Source organism: Siniperca chuatsi, linkage group LG3 (assembly GCF_020085105.1).
Source record: "Siniperca chuatsi isolate FFG_IHB_CAS linkage group LG3, ASM2008510v1, whole genome shotgun sequence".
In the NCBI taxonomy this organism is placed as follows: Eukaryota; Metazoa; Chordata; class Actinopteri; order Centrarchiformes; family Sinipercidae; genus Siniperca; species Siniperca chuatsi.
The window spans coordinates 26,145,227-26,167,011 of NC_058044.1; the positions used below are offsets into that span (position 1 = coordinate 26,145,227).

The 21,785-nt window shown below is 41.6% G+C and overlaps 3 protein-coding genes across 15 annotated transcripts in view; 2 read left to right on the top strand and 1 right to left on the bottom strand.

The window, feature by feature from the left end:
• The window catches only part of LOC122873373, a 190,639-nt gene that overhangs the window by 131,321 nt on the left and 37,533 nt on the right, over positions 1 to 21,785 (bottom strand). For 4 of the 13 annotated variants that reach the window (XM_044190003.1, XM_044190005.1, XM_044190016.1 and 1 more), the window contains one exon: positions 14,710 to 14,798. The exons of the other annotated variants lie outside the window; for them this stretch is intronic. In XM_044190003.1, the coding sequence (XP_044045938.1) occupies positions 14,710 to 14,798 (89 nt within the window). The remainder of the gene's footprint in view (positions 1 to 14,709; positions 14,799 to 21,785) is intronic. 13 annotated transcript variants of the gene reach the window in all.
• Positions 5,426 to 8,361, top strand: hmx1 (H6 family homeobox 1). Its single transcript, XM_044190000.1, has 2 exons — positions 5,426 to 6,026; positions 7,392 to 8,361. Exons 1-2 carry the CDS (start codon positions 5,726 to 5,728, stop codon positions 8,012 to 8,014), a joined length of 924 nt encoding a protein of 307 aa, XP_044045935.1. The 5' UTR covers positions 5,426 to 5,725; the 3' UTR covers positions 8,015 to 8,361.
• hmx4 (H6 family homeobox 4) lies at positions 9,863 to 11,617 on the top strand. The gene is made up of 2 exons (XM_044190001.1): positions 9,863 to 10,228; positions 10,401 to 11,617. The coding sequence occupies exons 1-2, from the start codon at positions 10,006 to 10,008 to the stop codon at positions 10,973 to 10,975; spliced, it is 798 nt and encodes a 265-aa protein (XP_044045936.1). The 5' UTR covers positions 9,863 to 10,005; the 3' UTR covers positions 10,976 to 11,617.

A 21,785-nucleotide genomic window follows, 5' to 3' on the forward strand; every position in this document is an offset into this window, starting at 1 on the left:
ACAAAGTCTGGCCAAGAATGCTCACCTCGGCTAATACTATCAATGAGAACAAACTCTGCAGCATCAACTTATTAAGTACAATGAATTATTAATGCCAGAGCTAGCACGGTCTGACTAAGCTAGCTTGCCAGTTAAGGAAAGCAAGTATGCAAAGCGAGTTCGTTAGAATGCTGAATAGTCAAATACTGCAAGATCCTAAATAGCAAGAACAGAAAAGACTTTGTCATTCTTCTATTAATCAGGCTAAAGATGTAAACATTTTCAAAGCAGACAAATCACATTTTTGTAGCTTTACACAGAGATAGAGAATCCATTTTGCTTTTATTACGTTCTGAAATAGTGACACAATCTGCTTTGCACCTTCATGCTTTGCTCAACTTCCAGCATGCAATTAGCTTGCCAGTCATCTAACAGATATCTGCATATGAATGAAGAATCTGTAGGCAAGGGACAAGATTTTGGTATCAGAATCGTTCTGGTTTCCGTATGTAGTCTGTTTGTAGTCCGAGTAGTATTGACCACTCACGTTTGAGGGGACTTTGGTTGCATGCAGGTAAACACTCGCATTGGCTGAAATGCAATCTCGGAATCCGTCGGTTATCGTCTGAAAATGATTTAGCTTTTAATCAAACCCTAGAGATTAGCGTTTTATTATCTTTTTTAAAACTTTAACTGCATTCAAATCGTCATCAGATGATAGCTGATAGGTTCCCAGATTGCTATTCGGATTGTAAACAATGGCTGGCACACGGAAGAGGAAGTCTTGGCCCGGATATCCGTTATCCGGATATCCCTGGCTACACCAGCAGCCCCCAGAGGCTAAACTGTCGCCAGATGATAGCCGATGGGTTCCGTGATTGGCTTGCCAGCAGAATATTGTCTGAAAGTAATGACAGCTTCTGAAATAATTGCAAGAAGGCTGTTTTGGCTGCTTTCTAATCGGCATGGTGCAAGGTGGTTTCTGCATAAACTGCTCTGATGTTGAATAACTATTGGACAATTATTTATGAGCCTGAGGTGCATTGCACTCTGTTAACCATTAGATGGCCCCCCACAAACCCAAGACAAGTGACAAGTGTTAATAAGTAGTAGCTCTCAGATGTGTGAGAATTAATTGTCTCAGTGGTGCAATTTTGCCAGCTTCATTAATGCTCAGGTGCATTGTATTTGTTTGGGCCCCAATTCTTCCATTGCAGAAATAAATAAAAGAAATATATATAAATGTCTGTGTTTACTGTATGTTTATATTCGCACGTGTGAGTGTGTGCCTCAAATACAAGTCAGCTGAGGTCTGGTCACGATACTTCACTGAGCCACTATGAAGACCTTTTAACGTAAAGAGAGCTGTGAAATGCCCCAGAGGAGATACATGCCTTCCTGTCTCTGCCTGCCTGTCTCACTGCCTGCAGTGTAATGAACTAGGTCAAACTGTCTCCACTTCCATTGACTGTAAACCCCTACTGAGTGTAGACTGCAGAGCCATTAATATCACACTTGAAGGATTAATGGCTGTTATAAAATGGTGATCAGACCTGAGTAATTTCAAAAATAAAAACAGGAGACTGCGGAGGAAATATGACTGGTTAATAATGATCAAATGTCTGCGTTATTTGAAGCAAGAATGTACTGTATTTCAAATCAAATACTGCCAATAGAAATGCAGGCATAAAATACAAATCTCTGTAAATATCTTCTCTTCTTTTATGTCTTATTCTTGTTACTTCTTGTTACTTTTTAAATCTCTGTTGAGATACAGATGATCTGTATCTCAACAGAACTAAATGGAATTGATTGTGGCTGCCAACAAGAGTACTGGAAAGTGTTTTACGTTGTTCTTGTGTGAGATTTTCAAAGCATACAATGTGTGTTATGTTCGGTCAATTTGCTTTACAAAACCCTGCAATTTAGCCTCACTGCCACCTCACAGAGGACTTCTGTTTTCTCTTGGATGATAATAACACAAACTGTAACACTGTGTTTCGCTGCTTACAGGCCTGGCTGCACCGAGGGCTGGAAAACACTCACCGCCGCCAACTGTAGAAACATGCTCAATTTGATGCAGCTGTCTCCTGGAGCACATACTGATGATGTGATTTTGTGTGGTGAAACCGTATTTCAGAGCTGTGGTGGTATGGAGGGGGCCGTGGCTGTGAAGCAGGCCAGCAGGCCATATAAAGCAAAGGGCATGCCAGGCTGGATAAGGATCAGAGGAGGATGAGAGGGAGGAGAGAGAAAAATGAGAGAGTAAAGTGAGAGAGGGACCTCTGGGTCTGGGCTGTCGGGCCCCTGAGCAGGGGGCGCTGGCCGGGGTGCCACATCGTTCAGACGGCCTGGTGTACACAGAGAAACCTGATCTAATGTAGAGTTTAGGCACACACACACACATATCTTTCTTTTTAAAGAAACACCATCAGAGAGCTTTATAGTCGTTAACGTAATAGTGATGATGAGTGATAAAGGGTGGTGGAAAGTAATTAAGTACATTTACACAAGAGCTGTACTTAAGTACAGTTTTGAGGTACTTGTACTTTCTACATACATTTGTACTTTTTACTCCACAACATTCATCTGACAACTAAAGCTACTAGTTACTTTAAAGACTGAGATTTTAAATCAGAAAACATCAGCCTATAAAAGTTTATGAAAGACAATTATCAGAGATTAAACCAGTTGTTCCAAACCTTCCTGGCTTGTAAGCCCTTGCAAAAAAATGTTGATGAGTTGACATTTCTCCTCTAAACTTGTTTGAGGCCCAACAATTATCCACCATTTCACAAAAACTCAAAAACAAGCAAAGATTAGAAAAAAGTCCAAGAAATGAAAACAAATGTGTGTAGAACTTTTTGTTTTTCTTTATTCCTCTCCCATGAATCATCTCACGATCCCTCAGATTTATCTTGTGACCCCTTTGGAAGGGGCCCAACCCCTAGGCTGGCAACCACTGGACTAAACTACTGAACTGTATATAATGTAGTAAAAACTAGCTCCACCTCCACCAGCTACAACAGTAAAATGCTCCTCTAATATTGATACTTCAGTACTAATATAATTATCTAATTATGTCATATGTAATATTATATCAGTCACAGGAGCCATTTTTTCTGCAGAATGAGCACTTTTGCTTTTGATACTTTAAGTACATTTTGCTGATAATATTTCTTCAATTTGTACACTCACAAACATCATCATATGATCAGTGTTCACTCCTAAAAGTTTGTTTTTAAATCTGACATTTAGGTACCTATCATATGGCAATGAGAATTTTGAAATATCCCAACTCTCTGCATATCTGCAGCAGCAACAAAACACCTATGCAAGTATGACAGGCTGTCATTTGCTTGGATTCAATTAAATATAATTTAACAAGGTCATGGATTTTTTATTAATTTTAGCCAATTTATACATTACACATTTGTGAGCAATCAATCAGAAAAGTAGCTTAATCGTGTTGCAGAAAATTAACATCTCTCATGTTGTGATGTTTTTTCCAAGATTGTCTTCTTTGCTGCTATTGTGGTAATCTGTACTGTGATTTGGGGATTATTTGTCAATTATTATCAGCAATAGCCTAAAAGACTTTTTATTTCATTTGGCTATATTGCATATACCTACCTACCTGTTGTCCTTGTTTCACATTTATGAGTTTAAGAGGATATTTGTATAGAAGTACTAAAATGTAGATAGATGAAGACAGACCCAGTAGGTTTTTCCTGCATCTAGAGAGTTTATTAAAGACCAAGTTGTTGGCCTTTTTCTCCACAACTCATGAAAGTTCTATATTTAATGGCAGTTAAAAATAAGTAAAAATATATTTTCATAAATCTCACAGCAGACGGAGCTCGGGCTAATAACTTTTCTAGCCATTAGATACCTTCCTGCAACTGTCTGTCATGCTCGCGGGAGAAAAGCGGGCTTCTTGGCCTCGTGGGGAAGACAACGAGACGCACATCAACTAACGCGATACTAAGTCTCTTTATTGAGCGGGATATTACAGGACAGGTGAAAGACTCCGCTCCTCAACACACGGCTCATGTTACTGTTGTCTGCGCTGAGTGTTAGGTTGAAGAGCAACATTACTGCTGATCCTCTGTCAAAGGGTAAATCCAGCCTTAGGGGGGGAGAGAGGGGGGAGTTAAAGGTCAGCGCCGCTGACTCCATTGAGGGAAATAAAAAGCTCAAATGTCTTGCCATTTCAGTGAAAAAGGGTAAAGACGCCCGTCAGCACTCATTTAAATGTTTCAGATGATCTAATAGTGAGATAACTTCTCTTTCTCTGGCCGAAGAGGGCTGCGTTCGCTAGAAACATATTACTGTTAATCACTGAACTTTGTTGTGTTTGCACAGTAGGCTAGAAGTGCAACCTACTTTCATGTAAAAGTTTCGATCTTGGCTCCGCAGCGACGCTGGAGCGGCAGCTTGGAGTTCGGATGTTTGTGCCAGCATGAACTACTTTTTAAGGAGAGTGTCTGCTGCTTTGGGGCGAAGGCTTGTTGTTCGAAGTCAAACGGAAATCTTTAATCATTATTTAAAACAAAAAAAAACAGGATAAATCGAACGTAGGATCTCCTTTTTTTAATTTTTTATTAATGTATGCTACATCATGAAACTATAAAGCAGAAAATTAGGCCTACCTAATGCTGCGCTGAAACAGCAGGCCACTACGACGACACTGTATTGACAAATGGGCCTTCATAATTCGGCCAATCAACTCTAAATCTTGAGATAAAGGAGAAGATGTGTAGCCTAGTTCGACCTAATTAAACCACGCAGCGCTCACCTCCAGACAAATGGGCCTATTATCAAGGGTATCTGAGACATTAGGCAAAGTTTTGATAACCTTTGACAGCAGCCGTATCTCCGTGCCATTGCCACAGCCGTGCATGGTTCAGTACGCACAGTACGCACGGCATCATGCCACAGCGAACCCCCACTGAAATATTGTCATATAGGCCTACTGTACATATACTGAAAACTGAAACGTCATGGTCTTCCAGACGCTGTCAAAGGTTATCCAAACTTTTTTTATAATAGCTTAAAGGCCTTTAAAATGATGAAAACACAGGCAGCCTCGGTTTTTGCTGCATTCCTATAATGGTATAAAAGGAGCAAGTAGGCTACTTCAGCACACACACACACCCTTAAAATTGACAGGCTCCACATTGTCGTTCCCTGCCAGTTAATAGCTGACTGTGAGCCTTCCTATAAGCCAGAGTGGACCGGGGGGGGGGCTCGACCCCGGGGGTGGCTGCTGCCCTGGCGAATCCTTATTTTGATTTGCACTCTAATTGACCCAAATAAAGAGTGCTGTACCACGAACAGAGGTTTTCTCCTGGCTGCATGGCCTCGAGGGGACGGGCCTGCACGTGAACACACACACACACAGTGAGCAGCAGCAGCAGCGGCGGCTGACGCAGGGAGACAGTAATTCTCCTTTCCTTGGAAAACCCCATTTGCTATTGTGCTCGTCCAATCGCTGGACGCCATCGCTTCGTTAAGCGTTTGACTTGACGTTTCACTGTACTACTGCTTCCGTCTCCCTGTCTCCCTCTCCTCCCGCTGGCACCGAGGAGATCCCCGTCCCGTCTCTGCCATGACTCCTCATCCGTTCACAGCGCAAAAGCAGCGACGCTTGAAATGACTGCTTGGACTGTCGGTTGCCATAACGCACAATCAAAACGGGAGCCGCTCGGTTTTTTGCGTAAAAGCACCGTAAAATCGGGAAAACATGCAGGAGAAGCTAACGGACAACCAGACTCCCACTTCATCGAGGGCATCGTCGTTTTTTATCGAGAACTTACTGGGCAAAGGGCGGAATGGGCAGGAGTCGATGTCGGCCAGGAGTCGCGGGGAAGCTGGTGTGGAGACGGTCTCCACCGGCAGAGTCCTCAACGCACATCACGCCGACACGAGCGCTCCGGCGCCCGATGGCTCCAGCTGCGCAGCTCGGTCCCCGTACAGAGACTCGCAGTTGCAGTGGTACCGCGGGGGGACTGCCTTAAACGTCAGCGCTTTGGGAACACCACAGAGTGAGTACAGAGAAGCTTTTAAGCGTCCTCAAAATAGATGATTATTTACCCGAGGCATCTTAGCCTATGTGCACCTAACGCATTGACAGATTGTTGCAGCCATTGCTGGCTTATTAATAATTGATACAGAAATGAACAGTGGAATTCACGGGGTTTCAGAATGATCTCATGACAACAGAGTCTTAAAGTTAAAAGAGAACAGCTGCGGGTGCTTATTGCTTATGGTCTCCGGTTCTAAGTCACATTTATGCAGCGTTTATTTTACAAACAAACATCACTGATTGTTTGGTGGCATTATTCACGCCGTCAGGTCGTTTATGTTTTGGTGTAGCTGTATTAAAGGTGGCTTTATTAGAAGCATATGGAGTTAATAGAGAAAGCCAGCCTGGAACGTCATGTTGTTTCTCTGTTCATTAAATAAAACCAACAATTCAGGTCGAGCTGAGGTTGGAGCCGTGGCTCTTCTTCTCTCCGTTTACCCACCAAAACTCACCGACTTTCCCCAAACTCGTTTAAAGGCTCCCGTGCACTTGGTTTGTAATGCGTGTTAATATTCAGCAAATCTGTAAAAGAAAAACGTGTAACATTGACTGTTTTTCATGTCTGATCGCCATAAATTCAATTCATCTCCACTGAATGAAACCAGAGGACATTTCATGGTTGCTTGTCATCAAGAGATCTGTATCCCAATCTGAAGATTACGCACATGGATCACGCACAAAAGACCAGAATACAACCCAAAACAAGCGCAGTAGTCGTCCACGTCAACATGACGCTTTTACGCACATTCAGTGACATTTGTGCCACTTACATCATAACAAAGTGCCCCTCCCTTTGGCGTGTACAGTCAGATACTTTGATTGTAAAATTCCAACATCATCATCAAGTGATGGAAGCTCCTGGTCAATGCCAGTGCCTACACAGTAAATCAGTATTAACTTGCTAGATGATATTATTAAATTATAAGCTGCAAAGACCGTGTTGGATTTCCTTTAGTAGACTGTTATAGATTTATTATACTCTTATCTGTATCATAATCAGGCCTGACACAACTTCCTTACGTAGATCATGTGTTTATGCAGTCCAATCAAAACGCCTTGTCTTTGCCCATGCGCACCCCAACGTTCTTGTAACGATGAACTGCATAACGCAGGATTTTAAATAGCATTTCAATCCAGGTTCATTTAAAAATCAGAATATTTCTTTTTGTGAAAACGTAAGCTAGTTAACATTTCACCTCTGTGGGAAAAGGTTTTATTTGTTATAAGGCCAACAATATATCAGAAATCTGGGCTGAGAAATTCGATTATTTGGCAAATATTTAAAAGTCAGTCATGTTCTTTTTTTTTTTTTTTCTCCTTTCAGGTCCAAGACATAATATAAGTCCAGACGAGCACTGCTGCTCCGTATCGGCCAGTGACAGATGCTCCCCCGCCGTGTCTGAGCCGATAACGGAGGGCAGCGACGAAAGCGACCGGAAAACAGGCGACAGCAACCTGACAGACGACAACGAGGACGCGCAGAACGGTTATGACGTACGGTCAAGGCAAGACGCATCCTCGGACCTGAGCTCCACCCGGAAGAAGAAGACCCGGACCGTGTTCAGCCGCAGTCAGGTGTTTCAGCTGGAGTCCACCTTCGACGTGAAACGGTACCTGAGCAGCTCGGAGAGAGCGGGGCTGGCAGCGTCCCTCCACCTGACGGAGACTCAGGTCAAAATCTGGTTCCAGAACCGGAGGAATAAATGGAAGAGACAGCTGGCGGCGGACCTTGAGGCTGCACATATCCCACACTCGACCCAGCGGATTGTCAGGGTCCCCATTCTGTATCACGAGGGACCCGCACCTACTGCAGCACTGGGTTTCAGCCTGAACGGACATCCAGTTTCTTCACCCGTCGCGGGCTTCTCCAGCTCCATCAACTACCCTCTGTCCTCGTTTGCTCACTCCATGAGCATGTTAAGATCGCAGATGACCGGCTTGGTGTAAAGACCGTTCAAGACTGATCTATCAAACTGTTTCTTAATAACATAAATTCACCCTGTTAATCGTGCAATAGGCCTAACCCACAATCCAAAGAGAAGAGCCGCAGAGACCGTGATTATAACACACAGTAATGAATCATCTTTATACACTATGTCGGTTCATAAACCGCTACAAGTCTGTGCTCCTGTCACAGACTATAACAGCCCAGCATGGCAAGGCCGAGAGCAAGGGAGGCCGAAGCTGTTCATGTACTGTATGTTTGAATACACATATTTTTGCAAACTTTTATATTTAAAGCCACAAATCTTTCCATCTTTGTCACTTTTTCACATAATAGATCAATTAAAAAAAACAAAACAAATCAAGCACAAAATGTTCTGCTTTTCTGTTGTTTATGAATACTCACTGAAGTCAGATGTGTCTCTCTTCTGTCAATCATAAACGTGCAGTGTCACACCGGGAAGGGTTAATAGGGAATGAAGTGACGCCATATGTGCTGTGACACAAAGCTTAGAGCAGGGGCCTGCGTGTCTTGTCTGAAATGACAGTGTTAACCTTTTACACACATCTTGAAGTTTCTGCTACAAGTAGACCTCTGTTCTGACTATTCAAGCTCTTCTCCCTGGCGTCCACGCCAGCTGAGCAACTATATAGTTCATAAAATAATCTATGTAAGAATATAACATATGTTTTGCCCATCAAGGTCATTATTTAAAAATAATCAGTATACAAAAAAAGCACTGGACAGTAAAGTCGTCCCATTTAGTCCTGTTTTAATCAACTACCTTTCTATAACAAACCCAGCAGTCAGCAAGTTGTGTCCTTGCACCAGGATGCTGGAGGAAATAAAAACACCACGTGTTGTTCATGAATTCCCCAAATGCATGCATCCCACTTTATTCATGCACAATTCCGAGTTTCCAACCTGCTGTGGATTAAAAAAAAAAAAAAGGATACATTAAAACACAGGAAAAGGTTAACACATGAGCAGTGGCTCAGAAATAAAATAACAGGCCTATGGGCTAAATTTGTATTAACAAAATCACGAGGTAAGACTTATTTATAATTTTGTGCATTTCACAGCTTTAAAATAGAAAAAAGTTGCCTTTCTATGACTGTAGGTATGGACTACATATATATAATAAATAATCCCATAAAAGAAACGACCGTTTTGTAAATGCATCATGGTATAAATGTGAAAAAGCAAGTATTTTTGTTGATATATTTTTACTATTCTACTTTATTTTTTACACGTAGCTCAGCAAGCACAACTGGAAATACTATTACTCTAATTCTAAATGAGAATATTCGCTTTTGAGAAATATGTAAAAAAAAAAATAAAAAAATACACAGATGCACACACAATACAGTGTCACTAATAATAATCCGATTTAACCTACTTTGATTTTGCAAATCAGTTGACAAACTGTTTTTCCAAGTTTGGGACACCCAAATCCGACTCGAATTAAGCAACTGCCTGGCCGATACGGCAGAAAGGGAGTTGAGGCTACAAGCAAACAAAACAAGTCAATGACCATGAACAAAACAAGTCAATTGTTCATGGTCTCGCAGCGCAAATACGCCGTGTGCTATAACAGTGAAATTAAACAAATCTTTTTTCCCTGGGGCCTCGGGTCTCCTTGCAGCAGATGTATGAGGATGAAGGGGAGAGTCAGATGGGAATGGGGGTGAGTGGAGGAGAGGGGAGGGCACCACAACACTCTCCGGCCCTCCCCTCTCCTCCCATCCCCACGCTGTCATTGGCCCGTACTGCGCGCTCCTCTGGGCCAATCAACGAGGACAACGCGCGCTCCATCCGGTGCTTGCAGTAACGGTGCAGGCAGAGCATCGCCAGCCCAGCAGTGTCTGCTCAGTGGCTGCTGCTATGGTGCGTGGAGCATCGAGACGTTAGTGGTCAGATTAACGTCCCGGTTTAGACTTAACGGTGAGAGAGTCGCGGAAGTAAACAGAAAAGGACTTAAGCATTGGAGAATATGAACAAAGTGGACGCGCCATGTCGACCCGCCGCCTCTCTGAAATTCACTATTGACAACATCCTCAATCTCAAGACAAGCGGGAGGAACTGTGACAGCTGTCACCCCGCCGGACTGCAGGATGACTCGGCCACGGCGATGCATAAAGACGGTTTCCAGAGCCACCACGAGGAGCACGTAGCCCAGCAGACGCAGGAGCCGGGCAGCAACGTTAACCAAAGTGGTAAGGGGTTTTGGTGTATTTGTAGCTGGAGGATGTGTATAGAGACCTTCTGTCAGCCGTGTTCAGCATTACGCACGACTCTCATCAGATGATCTTACAGTTTCAGGTCAATGTAGCGTCACAGTCGAGACTTAACCACAGCGGGTTAAACGAAGTGTCATTTTGTTCGCAGAGTTGATCGCAGACTGCAACGGAGCAACGGAATCGGTCATCATCAGCCGCGGAGACCCGAAGAAGGCGACAGAGGTGCGCCTCGAGAGCGGGGACAGCAGCTGCGACGACAGCAGCTCCACCACCACGGCCACGGCCCCCCACAAAGGAGGCAGCCCAGCCAAGAAGAACAAAATGATAACGAAAAAGAAAACGCGCACGATTTTTTCCAAGAGACAGATTTTCCAGTTGGAGTCTACCTTCGACATGAAACGCTATCTGAGCAGCGCGGAGCGCGCCTGCCTCGCCAGTTCCCTCCAGCTCACGGAGACCCAGGTAAAAATATGGTTTCAGAATCGCAGGAATAAATTGAAACGGCAAATCTCGACCGAACTCGACGGACCTGTTACCGATTATCCCGAAACTGGAAAGCCCGTGGTGGGGGGGCAGCTCCCGGCCTTGTACAAAGAGAGCAATCTGCTGGGGAGATGCCTGCTGCCCATGCCTCTGCCCGTTGTATACCCGGGGAGTAGCACGCCTTACCTCTGCTTCTCAAACGCCAGCAAGTACTTCAGCCTGTATGACGGGGACGTATGATGGTTTCATTAATTCCCTACGTGAAAGAGACACTTTTTGGTGGTCTGTTGCCAAGTTTTAAGCATTTAAGGCGTTCAGATGGTGGGCCGGACCTGCGGCCTTACTGTTTATGAAGACTGAAAGTACAACGACAGAGGAGTAGTTACATATCACTTAAAAATAAGCTGATTCGGTATTATTTATTTTTCAGTCAAAGCTGTGGGTTTTGTATAGGCCTGTCACTGAACCTGCTAGATATACACCGTTTTTAGGAAATAGCAGGCTGAGCTAATGATGGCCTGAGGGAGGCCTAAAACAGTATCAATCCCAACATTTTATTGTTTACATGACATCATCATTATTATTATTATTATTATTATTATTATCATCATCATCGACAACAGCATTTCCAGCAGCCTAAGCCACCAAAGAAATTACTATAGCCTAGCTATTTGCATGCATTTCCTGTATCATAATGAGTTTTCAATTACTGAAATTATATGTATTTAAATGAATGTAATTAACATTTTATTCTATGTTTCATGCATGTCTATTTTTTCTGAGTATACTACTATACTTACTTTATTCCACATTTGCCTATAGGCTCATTACACCATTTACTGAAACTGTAATTAAAACATCTTCATTCAAGAAATATTTTTACACAATTGGTTCAGTATTTTGAATTCAACTTTTTGTTTCAGACAGGTTTATTATTACACGAAATTGCAGATAATGAGGATACAATGTATGTTCAGTCAGTTTATTAATCCAACCAGTAGTTTTTATAGTACCTTTGTAATTTCAGCATAAATCCATCACATGGATTTTATAGGTAAAAGAATATGAGAAGACTTACTGAACACACTGAACTGCTATCATATCAAAAGCTGTAAAATCTTAAAGCATAAACATAAACATTTGGTGTCAGTAAAGGCCCTTTGCCGTGAATCTTGCTAATCCAACAGACTTGCTGGTAGGCACACACTCCTATTTTTTTCCTGCAGAAACTTGGGCCTCAACATGTTTTAACCACAGCATGTAGTGTATTTTAGGTTGGGAGCAAAGCAGTTTTTATAAATGGTATAAAGTATGCATAAATCAGCATTGCTTCTAAAATCGACTAACAGCTTGATATTATAAGAAGAAGGAACAATACCATTTAAACGGTAATGATGTCAGTAAGTCAGGGGGAAAAAATGGTCTATGTCAGTATCAAAATCAAATTATGTATCTGCATCTGGTCATATAACCGACATATCTGGAATATAAACTACACATTATGATATATCAGATTGGCTGATTGAATATGATGTGAGACTGATTTTGTTCCTCCCTGAGAAATTAAAAACATTTAGAAACATACTGATCCACTACCATACATATACATGTAGGTCAATATGACCTACACATTTCTTGCATGCAGGAAGTAATGGACAGACAGGAGATAAGACTCATCCCTTCTAAATTTCTGTGTGAAAGCTTCTGGAAATACCTCGCATATTCCTACAGACTACACAACATTGAGAGCAATATGAGAGTCGTTTTGTTCCTCGTTGAGAGACTAAAACATTTAGGAAAAATAGTGATCCACACAGGAAGTGGTGGACAGATGCAGACAGGAGGTGAGGCTTGTCCCTTCCTAAGAGTCTGTGTGAGACAGCGTCTAGAGCCTCAAGCTCTCTTCCTGAACGGAGGCCACTCTGCTGTCGTACCACAGCCACAGACCAATATACCAGCAGCCTCAGCATAATTTAAAGTGTACACAATGGAAAGCTGTGCTCCCACTCATGTGAAGCCAAGCCAAGGCTCATTCCTTATGGTATAGCTTCAAGTCCGGCTTATTACTAAAGATTCGGGTTTGTGCTTTGGAAATGCACCTCAGACTCCAGAGTGAATTAATGCCTCACACTAATCCCTAAAACATAAAAGGGTTATTGGCTTTCTGGATTTCCTGTTTCACTGATAACATGTCTTAGTTGTCACATCATCTGCTTTGTGGAATGTGTAACTCTTTACAATATGGTCAAGGAGAACAGACCAGGAATAAAAGAGGAAAAGTCAGAAACCAGCAACGACAGCTGGATATAACCAGGAGGATCCAGTCCATTTCTTGAAATCTAGATATATAACAGTTATATTCTGTAACTGGTGAGATAATCTGCATATTCAGGGTGTAAACTATGCATTATGGTAAACCAAATAGGCAACATGATATAAGTTAGTCTAATTTTGCTTGTCTTTGAAAAGCAGAAAAAAAACCCAGATATTTCACTGTGGTGTTCGTTTTTTAACTAAACTCCTTACAGTTCTTGCGTTTGTTTAAGGGGACTCGTAATTCTGGCCTTTAAAATATCTCAAATGATTGTGACAGTCTGAAAAGCTACACAGTTGTGATGTTTGGAACCTCATGACTTTCCAAAGACCAAACATAATTTGATCTTTTATTGATCCCTGAAGGGAATTGTTTTTCCCCTCGCCCTCCTCGGGCCACAAACATTAATATCCTTGACAACAGGATTTGTTAGTGGCACAGAAGTAAACTGGATCCAACTTGTGGTTTGAAATTAAATCTAATCTAAAATTATCCTACATGAACTGTCAAAGGACGAAAATAAGAATCATGCATTTCCCCCCCCACTTATGGAAATCCACTTCCTGTATTGACTGAGTTGAAAGACAGTTGACCTTATCAGTGCTGCACTTTACCCCCAGTGCACTTTGCCACAACACTTATCCTTCACATTTCTATTAATAAATCAGACCTAAATCAGACTGAATAGAAAATAAAAACTTAAGGTCATAGGTATATATTTCTGATGTAAACAGGATTTTACATCATAAACCTGGACGCAATTTGTTCATTATTGATCCACTGCACCAAATAATAAAGACATCTCTAAGGCATGCATCATTATGTGTGTGATTCAGAGACACAGTGTGTGGGTGTGTGTCTATTCACCGAAGAAGAGAGGCCTGATATGTCCGGCAGGCTGTCTCGTGTTTCAGAGCTACTAGAGAGAGTCATACCACTGCTCAGTACCCACAATCCCTGGCGGCTACCCGCTCAGACATGACGGCAGACGAGATGCGAGGTGTGGCCAAATGGTGTATTATTAACATTTTAATTGTATTTAATGGAGACATAAATTGAAGATCATACTATCTTAAAGGCACTCCAGCTGGATCTTTGGACTGCAGAGACTAAGGTAAAATTAATTTTAATATAAAGTTTTATTATTATTATGAATGACCTCACTGAGTACATGTCAGGCATAAATGCACTAATTCACCTCAATGCTCGTTATAAGAAGTGCTAATTGTTTCTACCACAGTGCTCTTTTCATTTTGTCACCCCATCCTCCTCTCCCATTCTTACTGTGCTTGCCTCCCGTGTCTTGCCTTGTCATAGCTCATCACAGTAGTCTGTGCACTGAAGCCTGACTGTGTGCGATTATAAAGGACTGAGGAGAGTGTGTAACAAAGAGAGAGAGAGGGAGGGAGGAGAGATCGGTCAGAACCAGTTGATGAGTGTGTGTTTGTGTTGGAAAAACTACGATCATGTTTGTATTTCTGCATGGGTCTGCGCCTCTCTATAGCTGAGGTCTGGCTGGTCAGGATCAAGAAGTCCTGTTCCTGTTAGATGGAGAGCGACTCTGTGTGTGTGTGTGTGTGCACATGCACATTACGCCTGTGTAAAACTTTCTGGCAGCTCCTTTCTGCATGACTAGATGGGGGCCCCTCTCTCAACTCACTTGTTTCTTCAACCTTTGTTGACCTCTCCCAGTCATCTGACAAAGGTCATCGCCCAAGACGATGGGAGAGACGGTCCCCGGACATGTTTCTGCGACATGAAAGCACAGAAAAGACTGTCACCAAAAGATTTCCCATGGAGGATTCCAGATAGATGCTCCATTTCAAGCTCCATAGGCCAATGATGTATGTATCTGTCAGATGTATTTGTCTATACGGTAAAAAAAGATTAGCAATTTGTCGAGGACAGATTCATATAAACCACATCTCAGTTAAAAAATGCCTCAACAACGTTGGTCATTCTGATAAAACAAGACACAATCAAAAACAAAATGTACAAGGAGTATTTGTGGGTTTTCTCTCTGGTATCAGCCCCATCCAAGGATTCCCTCGGGGTGTCCCGATGCACTGGAGGGCAACCTGAGACCAAAACTACATGACACAGCACATTGTAAAGTAAACAACAAGGCTATTAGTTAGAGGGGGGACCTGAGGCAGTGGGTGTGTGTATGTGTCACACTTAAAGACTGTTTGATGGCCTATTGATCTACTAATTTAGTCGCGCCCCCCCCATGCAAATTGCTGGAGGAAATTGAAAGATGGCAGAGGGGATGAAATCAGATAATACAGAGATAAGAGGTGAGAGTGCAGGGATGAGAGAAGATGAGACCAGATTGCAAAGGAAGCTAAGTGAGAGAGTAAAAATAAATAAATTTAATATATTTATACCATGCAATATGAACAAGACCAAAGTCTGTGTGTGCATGTCACTGTACAACTCTTCTTACATCATGTCAACAGAAAATTTAAAGCATATAAAAGTCAATTTTGAATATTTTTCCATGTGTGACAATTCAGTTCATCATGATGCGGTAAACCAAACCCTTCAGCATGTCATGATGTAATATATTGAATAGCAGATAAAGGATAGAATGATAAAAATAGCAAATATTTGCAAGTACATTTTGACCAAGGTCTGACCAGAAGGCGGCCATGTGGCCATTCAAAGTATAAAGAATGACAGCAGTGGAGAAGAGGCCATATTTTACTTTTATCCCAAGAGAAATATTATTAAACAAAACTAAGTTTACAGCCTTGATAGTGACTTTGTAAAGCTGCTAAAGTCTGCATGCTAACATGCTCACAATGACAATGCTAGCATAATGATGTTTAGCAGGTATAATGTTTACCATGTTCACCATCTCAGGTTAACGTGTTAGCTGGTAACATTTGCTAATTAGCATTAAGCACAGCTGAGGCTGATGGGAATGTCATTAGTTTTGCCAGTTTTGCCAAACCAAAGTACTGGACAAATTGAAAGTTTGACTTGATGATGGCGCTAGATATAAATTAAGGGGATGATCAAAGTTATTACAATTCAACCTCAGGGGGACATTAATGTCTGTATTAAATGTAATGGCAATCCAGTCCAATAGTCAAAATTATAAATGTTAACCTCATGGTGGTGCTAGCAGAAAAGTCAGAGGCTCATCAAAGTCACTAGGATTCATCGTCTGGAAACAATGAATCGTTGTACAATACAGTGGGTACGGAAAGTATTCAGACCCCTTTAAATTTTTCACTTTGTTTCATTGCAGCCATTTGCTAAAATCAAAAAAGTTCATTTTATTTCTCATTAATGGCAGAAAAAAAAAACAGAAATGTAGAAATGTATGCAAATGTATTAAAAAAGAAAAACTGAAATATCACATGGTCATAAGTATTCAGACCCTTTGCTCAGTATTGAGTAGAAGCACCCTTTTGAGCTAGTACAGCCACGAGTCTTCTTGGGAATGATGCAACAAGTTTTTCACACCTGGATTTGGGGATCCTCTGCCATTCTTCCTTGCAGATCCTTTCCAGTTCTGTCAGGTTGGATGGTGAATGTTGGTGGACAGCCATTTTCAATTGGATTTAGGTCAGGGCTCTGGCTGGGCCAGTCAAGAATGGTCACAGAGTTGTTCCGAAGCCACTCCTTTGTTATTTTAGCTGTGTGCTTAGGGTCATTGTCTTGTTGGAAGGTGAACCTTCGGCCCAATCTGAGGTCCTGAGCACTCTGGAAGAGGTTTTCTTCCAGGATACCTCTGTACTTGGCCGCATTCATCTTTCCTTCAATTGCAACCAGTTGTCCTGTCCCTGCAGCTGAAAAACACCCCCATAGCATGATGCTGCCACCACCATGTTTCACTGTTGGGACTGTATTGGGCAGGTGATGAGCAGTGCCTGGTTTTCTCCACACATACCGCTTAGAATTAACGCCAAAAAGTTCAATCTTGGTCTCATCAGACCAGAGGATCTTATTTCTCAGTCTGGGAGTCCTTCATGTGTTTTTTGGCAAACTCTATGCAGGCTTTCATATGTCTTGCAGTGAGGAGAGGCTTCCGTCGGGCCACTCTGCCATAAAGCCCCGACTGGTGGAGGGCTGCAGGGATAGTTGACTTTCTGGAACTTTCTCCCATCTCCCTATTGCATCTCTGGAGCTCAGCCACAGTGATCTTTGGGTTCTTCTTTACCTCTCTCACCAAGGCTCTTCTCCCACGATTGCTCAGTTTGGCTGGACGGCCAGGTCTAGGAAGAGTTCTGGTCGTCCCAAACTTCTTCCATTTAAGGTTTATGGAGGGCACTGTGCTCTTAGGAACCTTGAGTGCTGCAGAAATTCTTTTGTAACCTTGGCCAGATCCGTGCCTTGCCACAATTCTGTCTTTGAGCTCCTTGGGCAGTTCCTTCGACTTCATGATTCTCATTTGCTCTGACATGCACTGTGAGCTGTAAGGTCTTATATAGACAGGTGTGTGCCTTTCCTAATCAAGTCCAATCAGTTTAATTAAACACAACTGGACTCCAATGAAGGAGTAAAATCATCTCAGGGAGGATCAGAAGAAATGGACAGCATGTGAGTTAAATATGAGTGTCACAGCAAAAGGTCTGAATACTTATGACCATGTCATATTTCAGTTTTTCTTTTTTAATAAATTTGCAAAAATTTCTACATTTCTGTTTTTTTTTCTGTCAAGATGGGGTGCTGAGTGTACATTAATGAGAAATAAAATGAATTTTTTTGATTTTAGCAAATGGCTGCAATGAAACAAAGAATGAAAAATTTAAAGGGGTCTGAATACTTTCCGTAACCACTGTATCTGTTCTAATCCATCCGGTAGATGTTGAGATATTTAATTAGATAAGTGAAAACTTTGATGGAGGAGAAGTCAGGGGACACAGTTATTACAATTCATCCTGTGCAGAACATGAATGTTTTTCTCAAATTTCACGGCAATACATTCAATAGTTGTTGAGATGTTTCAGTTTGGACCAAAGTGCTGAACCAACCGAACAACTGACATATCATTAGGACTCGGAATCGGTACTCAATACCATTTAAAAAGGTATCTACTGAAATAACCCAGTACCAAGTAATATCGAAATGTCTCCAGTCAAACAATACCTGCATTTGATCCTTTTTGTACCCAGATCTAGAAAAAGATGACTATTTCTATGGTTTTGCTCACAGCCAATCACCGCAAACATTGCGGTGATGCGACGTGTGATTGGCCGCAGCTAAAGCTAGCAGCTACAGCTAGCAGCTACATACAGTGGGCTGCTCCTCCACACACACTAAGCACTCTTCGCCTCCTTCTCCGGCATTTTACGCAACTGAATGCTTCCATTCACATGATGGGTATCAAATGAAGTACTCTATTGGTATCGGTATCACTTAAAGGGTACTGGTTTTGGTACTGGTATCGTAAATTTTAAGACAATACCCAGCCCTACATCTCATCCACAGATCCAAGCTGTTAGCATGGTTAAATGTGTGTTTACATGTTTGAGATGCAGTATTTAAGATATCCTGTTTCATTAATTCAAGTCAAATAAACAATTACTTCATAACCCCTTTAACACATTATAGTCATAAACGATACATATCACTGTTATCATGTAAAGAGATTCAGTTTTAACTCCAGTGCAAGGATTACAGGTTCAATGTGAAAAACTTCAGTTATAATCATCTAAAAACAACCTTGCATATCCTACTTCATAATCTCACATTTGGATATACAAGCTTTTCATCTACAGCTACAATAATGTAAATAAATTATTACTTAAAATAAAGTATTTTCATATTGGTTTAGGCAAAACTACAGACAAAACCCAACAATAAACAAAACAAAAAACCTAAAAAACATCAAATCTATGTTAAATAACCTAAATATAATTATTTTTTCATTATATCTCTTTCTCAGACACACATGCACACACACAAACACACACACACACCGTGTATCAATTAAAGAGCATCGTCTCTCACGCCCTCCCTCATGTCCTGTCCCCTCAGACACCCGTCAGGATAATGTGCCATTAATCTACCACTGAAAACACATTATTGGTCAATCAATAGGTAAGATGGAGGGATAAAGGCAGCGGAAAGAGGAGAAGGAAGGAGGAGAAGGACAGGAGGCAGGGGAGGGATGCTCTAAGTCTGGGGGGAGGCATTTGAGTGGGGGGAGGGGGTCAACACTTATCCATAACACCAGAGAATGAGCTTCACTATTTGCAGACATGGAATACTCAATGTGGTTGCTGACAGTCAATATAGGTCCATTAACAACAGATACAGTTGTCAGACTGTACTAACTTTTTCTACCCCCCCCCCCCATCCTTTAAGCCAGCACTATCTTTCTCTGTCCTCCACAAACCTACATCATTTGCAGTTTGCTTGCATTTCATTTAAATGCTTTAATCCTAATCTTACTCATATTACCATGACAGCCACATCTCTGTTTAATCGCTGGGGTTGAATTAAAGGTTCTGGTGTTACTGTGTTGTTGGTCCTGAGAAGCTAGGCTGTAGCTTAGCAACATCACATCCTTTTAAAAGTGACATTCACAGAGAAATATCAGATTTTTGTTGGGTCAACAGCAATGAATGCAATGTTGTTGGTGACATTTCAGTATGACACATATGACACAAACATGCACGCCATGCACGCTAATATTTACTGTATATTCAAGCCAAATTTTTTGTAAATTCACATTCTTATTGCCACTGGTGTTGAAATTAAAGGTTAAATTAAATTAAATTCATGTTCCCAGCATTAATAAAGATTTGCCAGCTATGCCACTCCTACAGCTCTCATCTGTTTCCTATCCTTTAAACATGTACACACAGTATTGGACCGACTGAACAAACTGGACTTATGTGCACACACATAGACACAGAAGGATGGTGACATACACCGTCAACTACACAGGCTCACCCAACCTTCCCATGCACACCTTGATGGTCTTGTACCACAGAATGCGGCCATCCAGATCTAAGCAGAGTAGAACATGTACTGTGCATGTAGCGGAGCTGACCTGCATGCCTCAATAGTGACATGACACACATTTACACCCAGGAGACCAGACAGACACTGGCCTGCTGCCATTTACAGCTTCACTGGTTGCTGCTGAATAAATAGCTGCATTGAAACTACACCCAGCGTCCCGCAAGTTTTTGTGCCAATACTGTTGCACTTGATCCAATTAAGGAACACACAGTTTAATATAGTCCTGTCCATCATGACGATCTCAATGGGTAAGAGCTTGGACAAAAAACTGAAGGACAAGGGGTATGTAATGTCTGGACTGGAAAACACTGGGATATAACAATCCACTATATCTGAGACTTATCTGCTAGTGCCTTTGCCTTCACAAGGAAGACAGGTTACTAGTTTAGCTTTCCAACACATATATGTGGTGTTGACTTGAGAGCTTTAGATATTACAGCTAGTATCCACCACTGTTGCCAAAGTATTCTTAAACTGACACACTGCTTCAGCTCCAACACTGACTACTCTGTATATCTGATTTATAGTGATGATACTGCACTATTTGGAAAATTAAGTATTACAACCATTGAACAGTTACTGTAAATGCAGTGAATGAAATGTAATGTAAACATGATTAAGCAAGGTACTTGTTTTTAATGAGAAGGAAGAATAAGTTACTGTACAGCCGTGGCCTGAGCACTACTGTGTTCTCACTTAGATGGACAGCTCTTCCAGCAGAATGAGCCAAGACATTCGGCCAGCAGCATTGTTGTGGTACAGTGGGCTACCAGCCGTGTAGCCTGGAGGATCAGTCTCTGACGTTCTGGCTAGTGGTGTTGCTGACCAGGCGGCTATCTGGTATGGAGGGTTCAAAGATAAATTAAAGAAACAATCAATGCCAACGACAGGCAGAAGAAAATGGCTGGTCGCTAAATATGGACAGATACTAGTGGTAGGTAGTCAGCAGAGCCAATACGGGAATCGTCACTGTGTTCACTGTTCACTGACCCTTCTTGACTGCAAAATAATTAACCATTGTTTTTTAATGGAGTGATATTTTTGGTCTGAACACTTGCCTTGGATTTTGCTATATTATGTGAAAGAATTATGTCCTGAAATCTTGAAGAGACTGAGACATTAGGTTGAATCTGAAAGCCTATTGACAACCTAGAAAAATCCAGAGGGTTGAGTCTGTATGTCTGCAGTATTCTTGAAAACAGAAGTTGGCGCAAGTGAGCACTCTTGTCATCCAAAAAACACTGCATATGACACCTACATGTATGTGTGTATCTAAATAGGATAAAAAAGGATTTTGAAGCTTTGGTTAAAGGACTATAAAAATATATATGTATAAATGTCTAAAAAAATGAGATTCCTGGCATGTTACACTGAGGCAGAATAGTAGGGGTATAAAGGTACACAAAATTCACGGTTCGGTATGTACCTCTGTTTTGGGGTCATGGTTCGGTACGTTTTCGGTACAGCAGGGAAAACAAAACAAAAAAATGTAGAAAATAAATTTTTTGTCATTTTATAAACAGTCAACAGGGGCTCATTGGCCATAATTCTTACTGTAACAGTTATGGCACTCAAATACTGGCATATTGTCAATAAGAAAAAATAAATTATAAAAATAAATACCACAAATGTCAGTAATGCTCCATCGTAAGACTCTGACCTGTTGATAATTCTTGAACAACTGCAGATTGTGCTCGTTTATACAGGGCAGGCACAACAGACTGGCTAAAATGCACACGAGAAGGCACATTG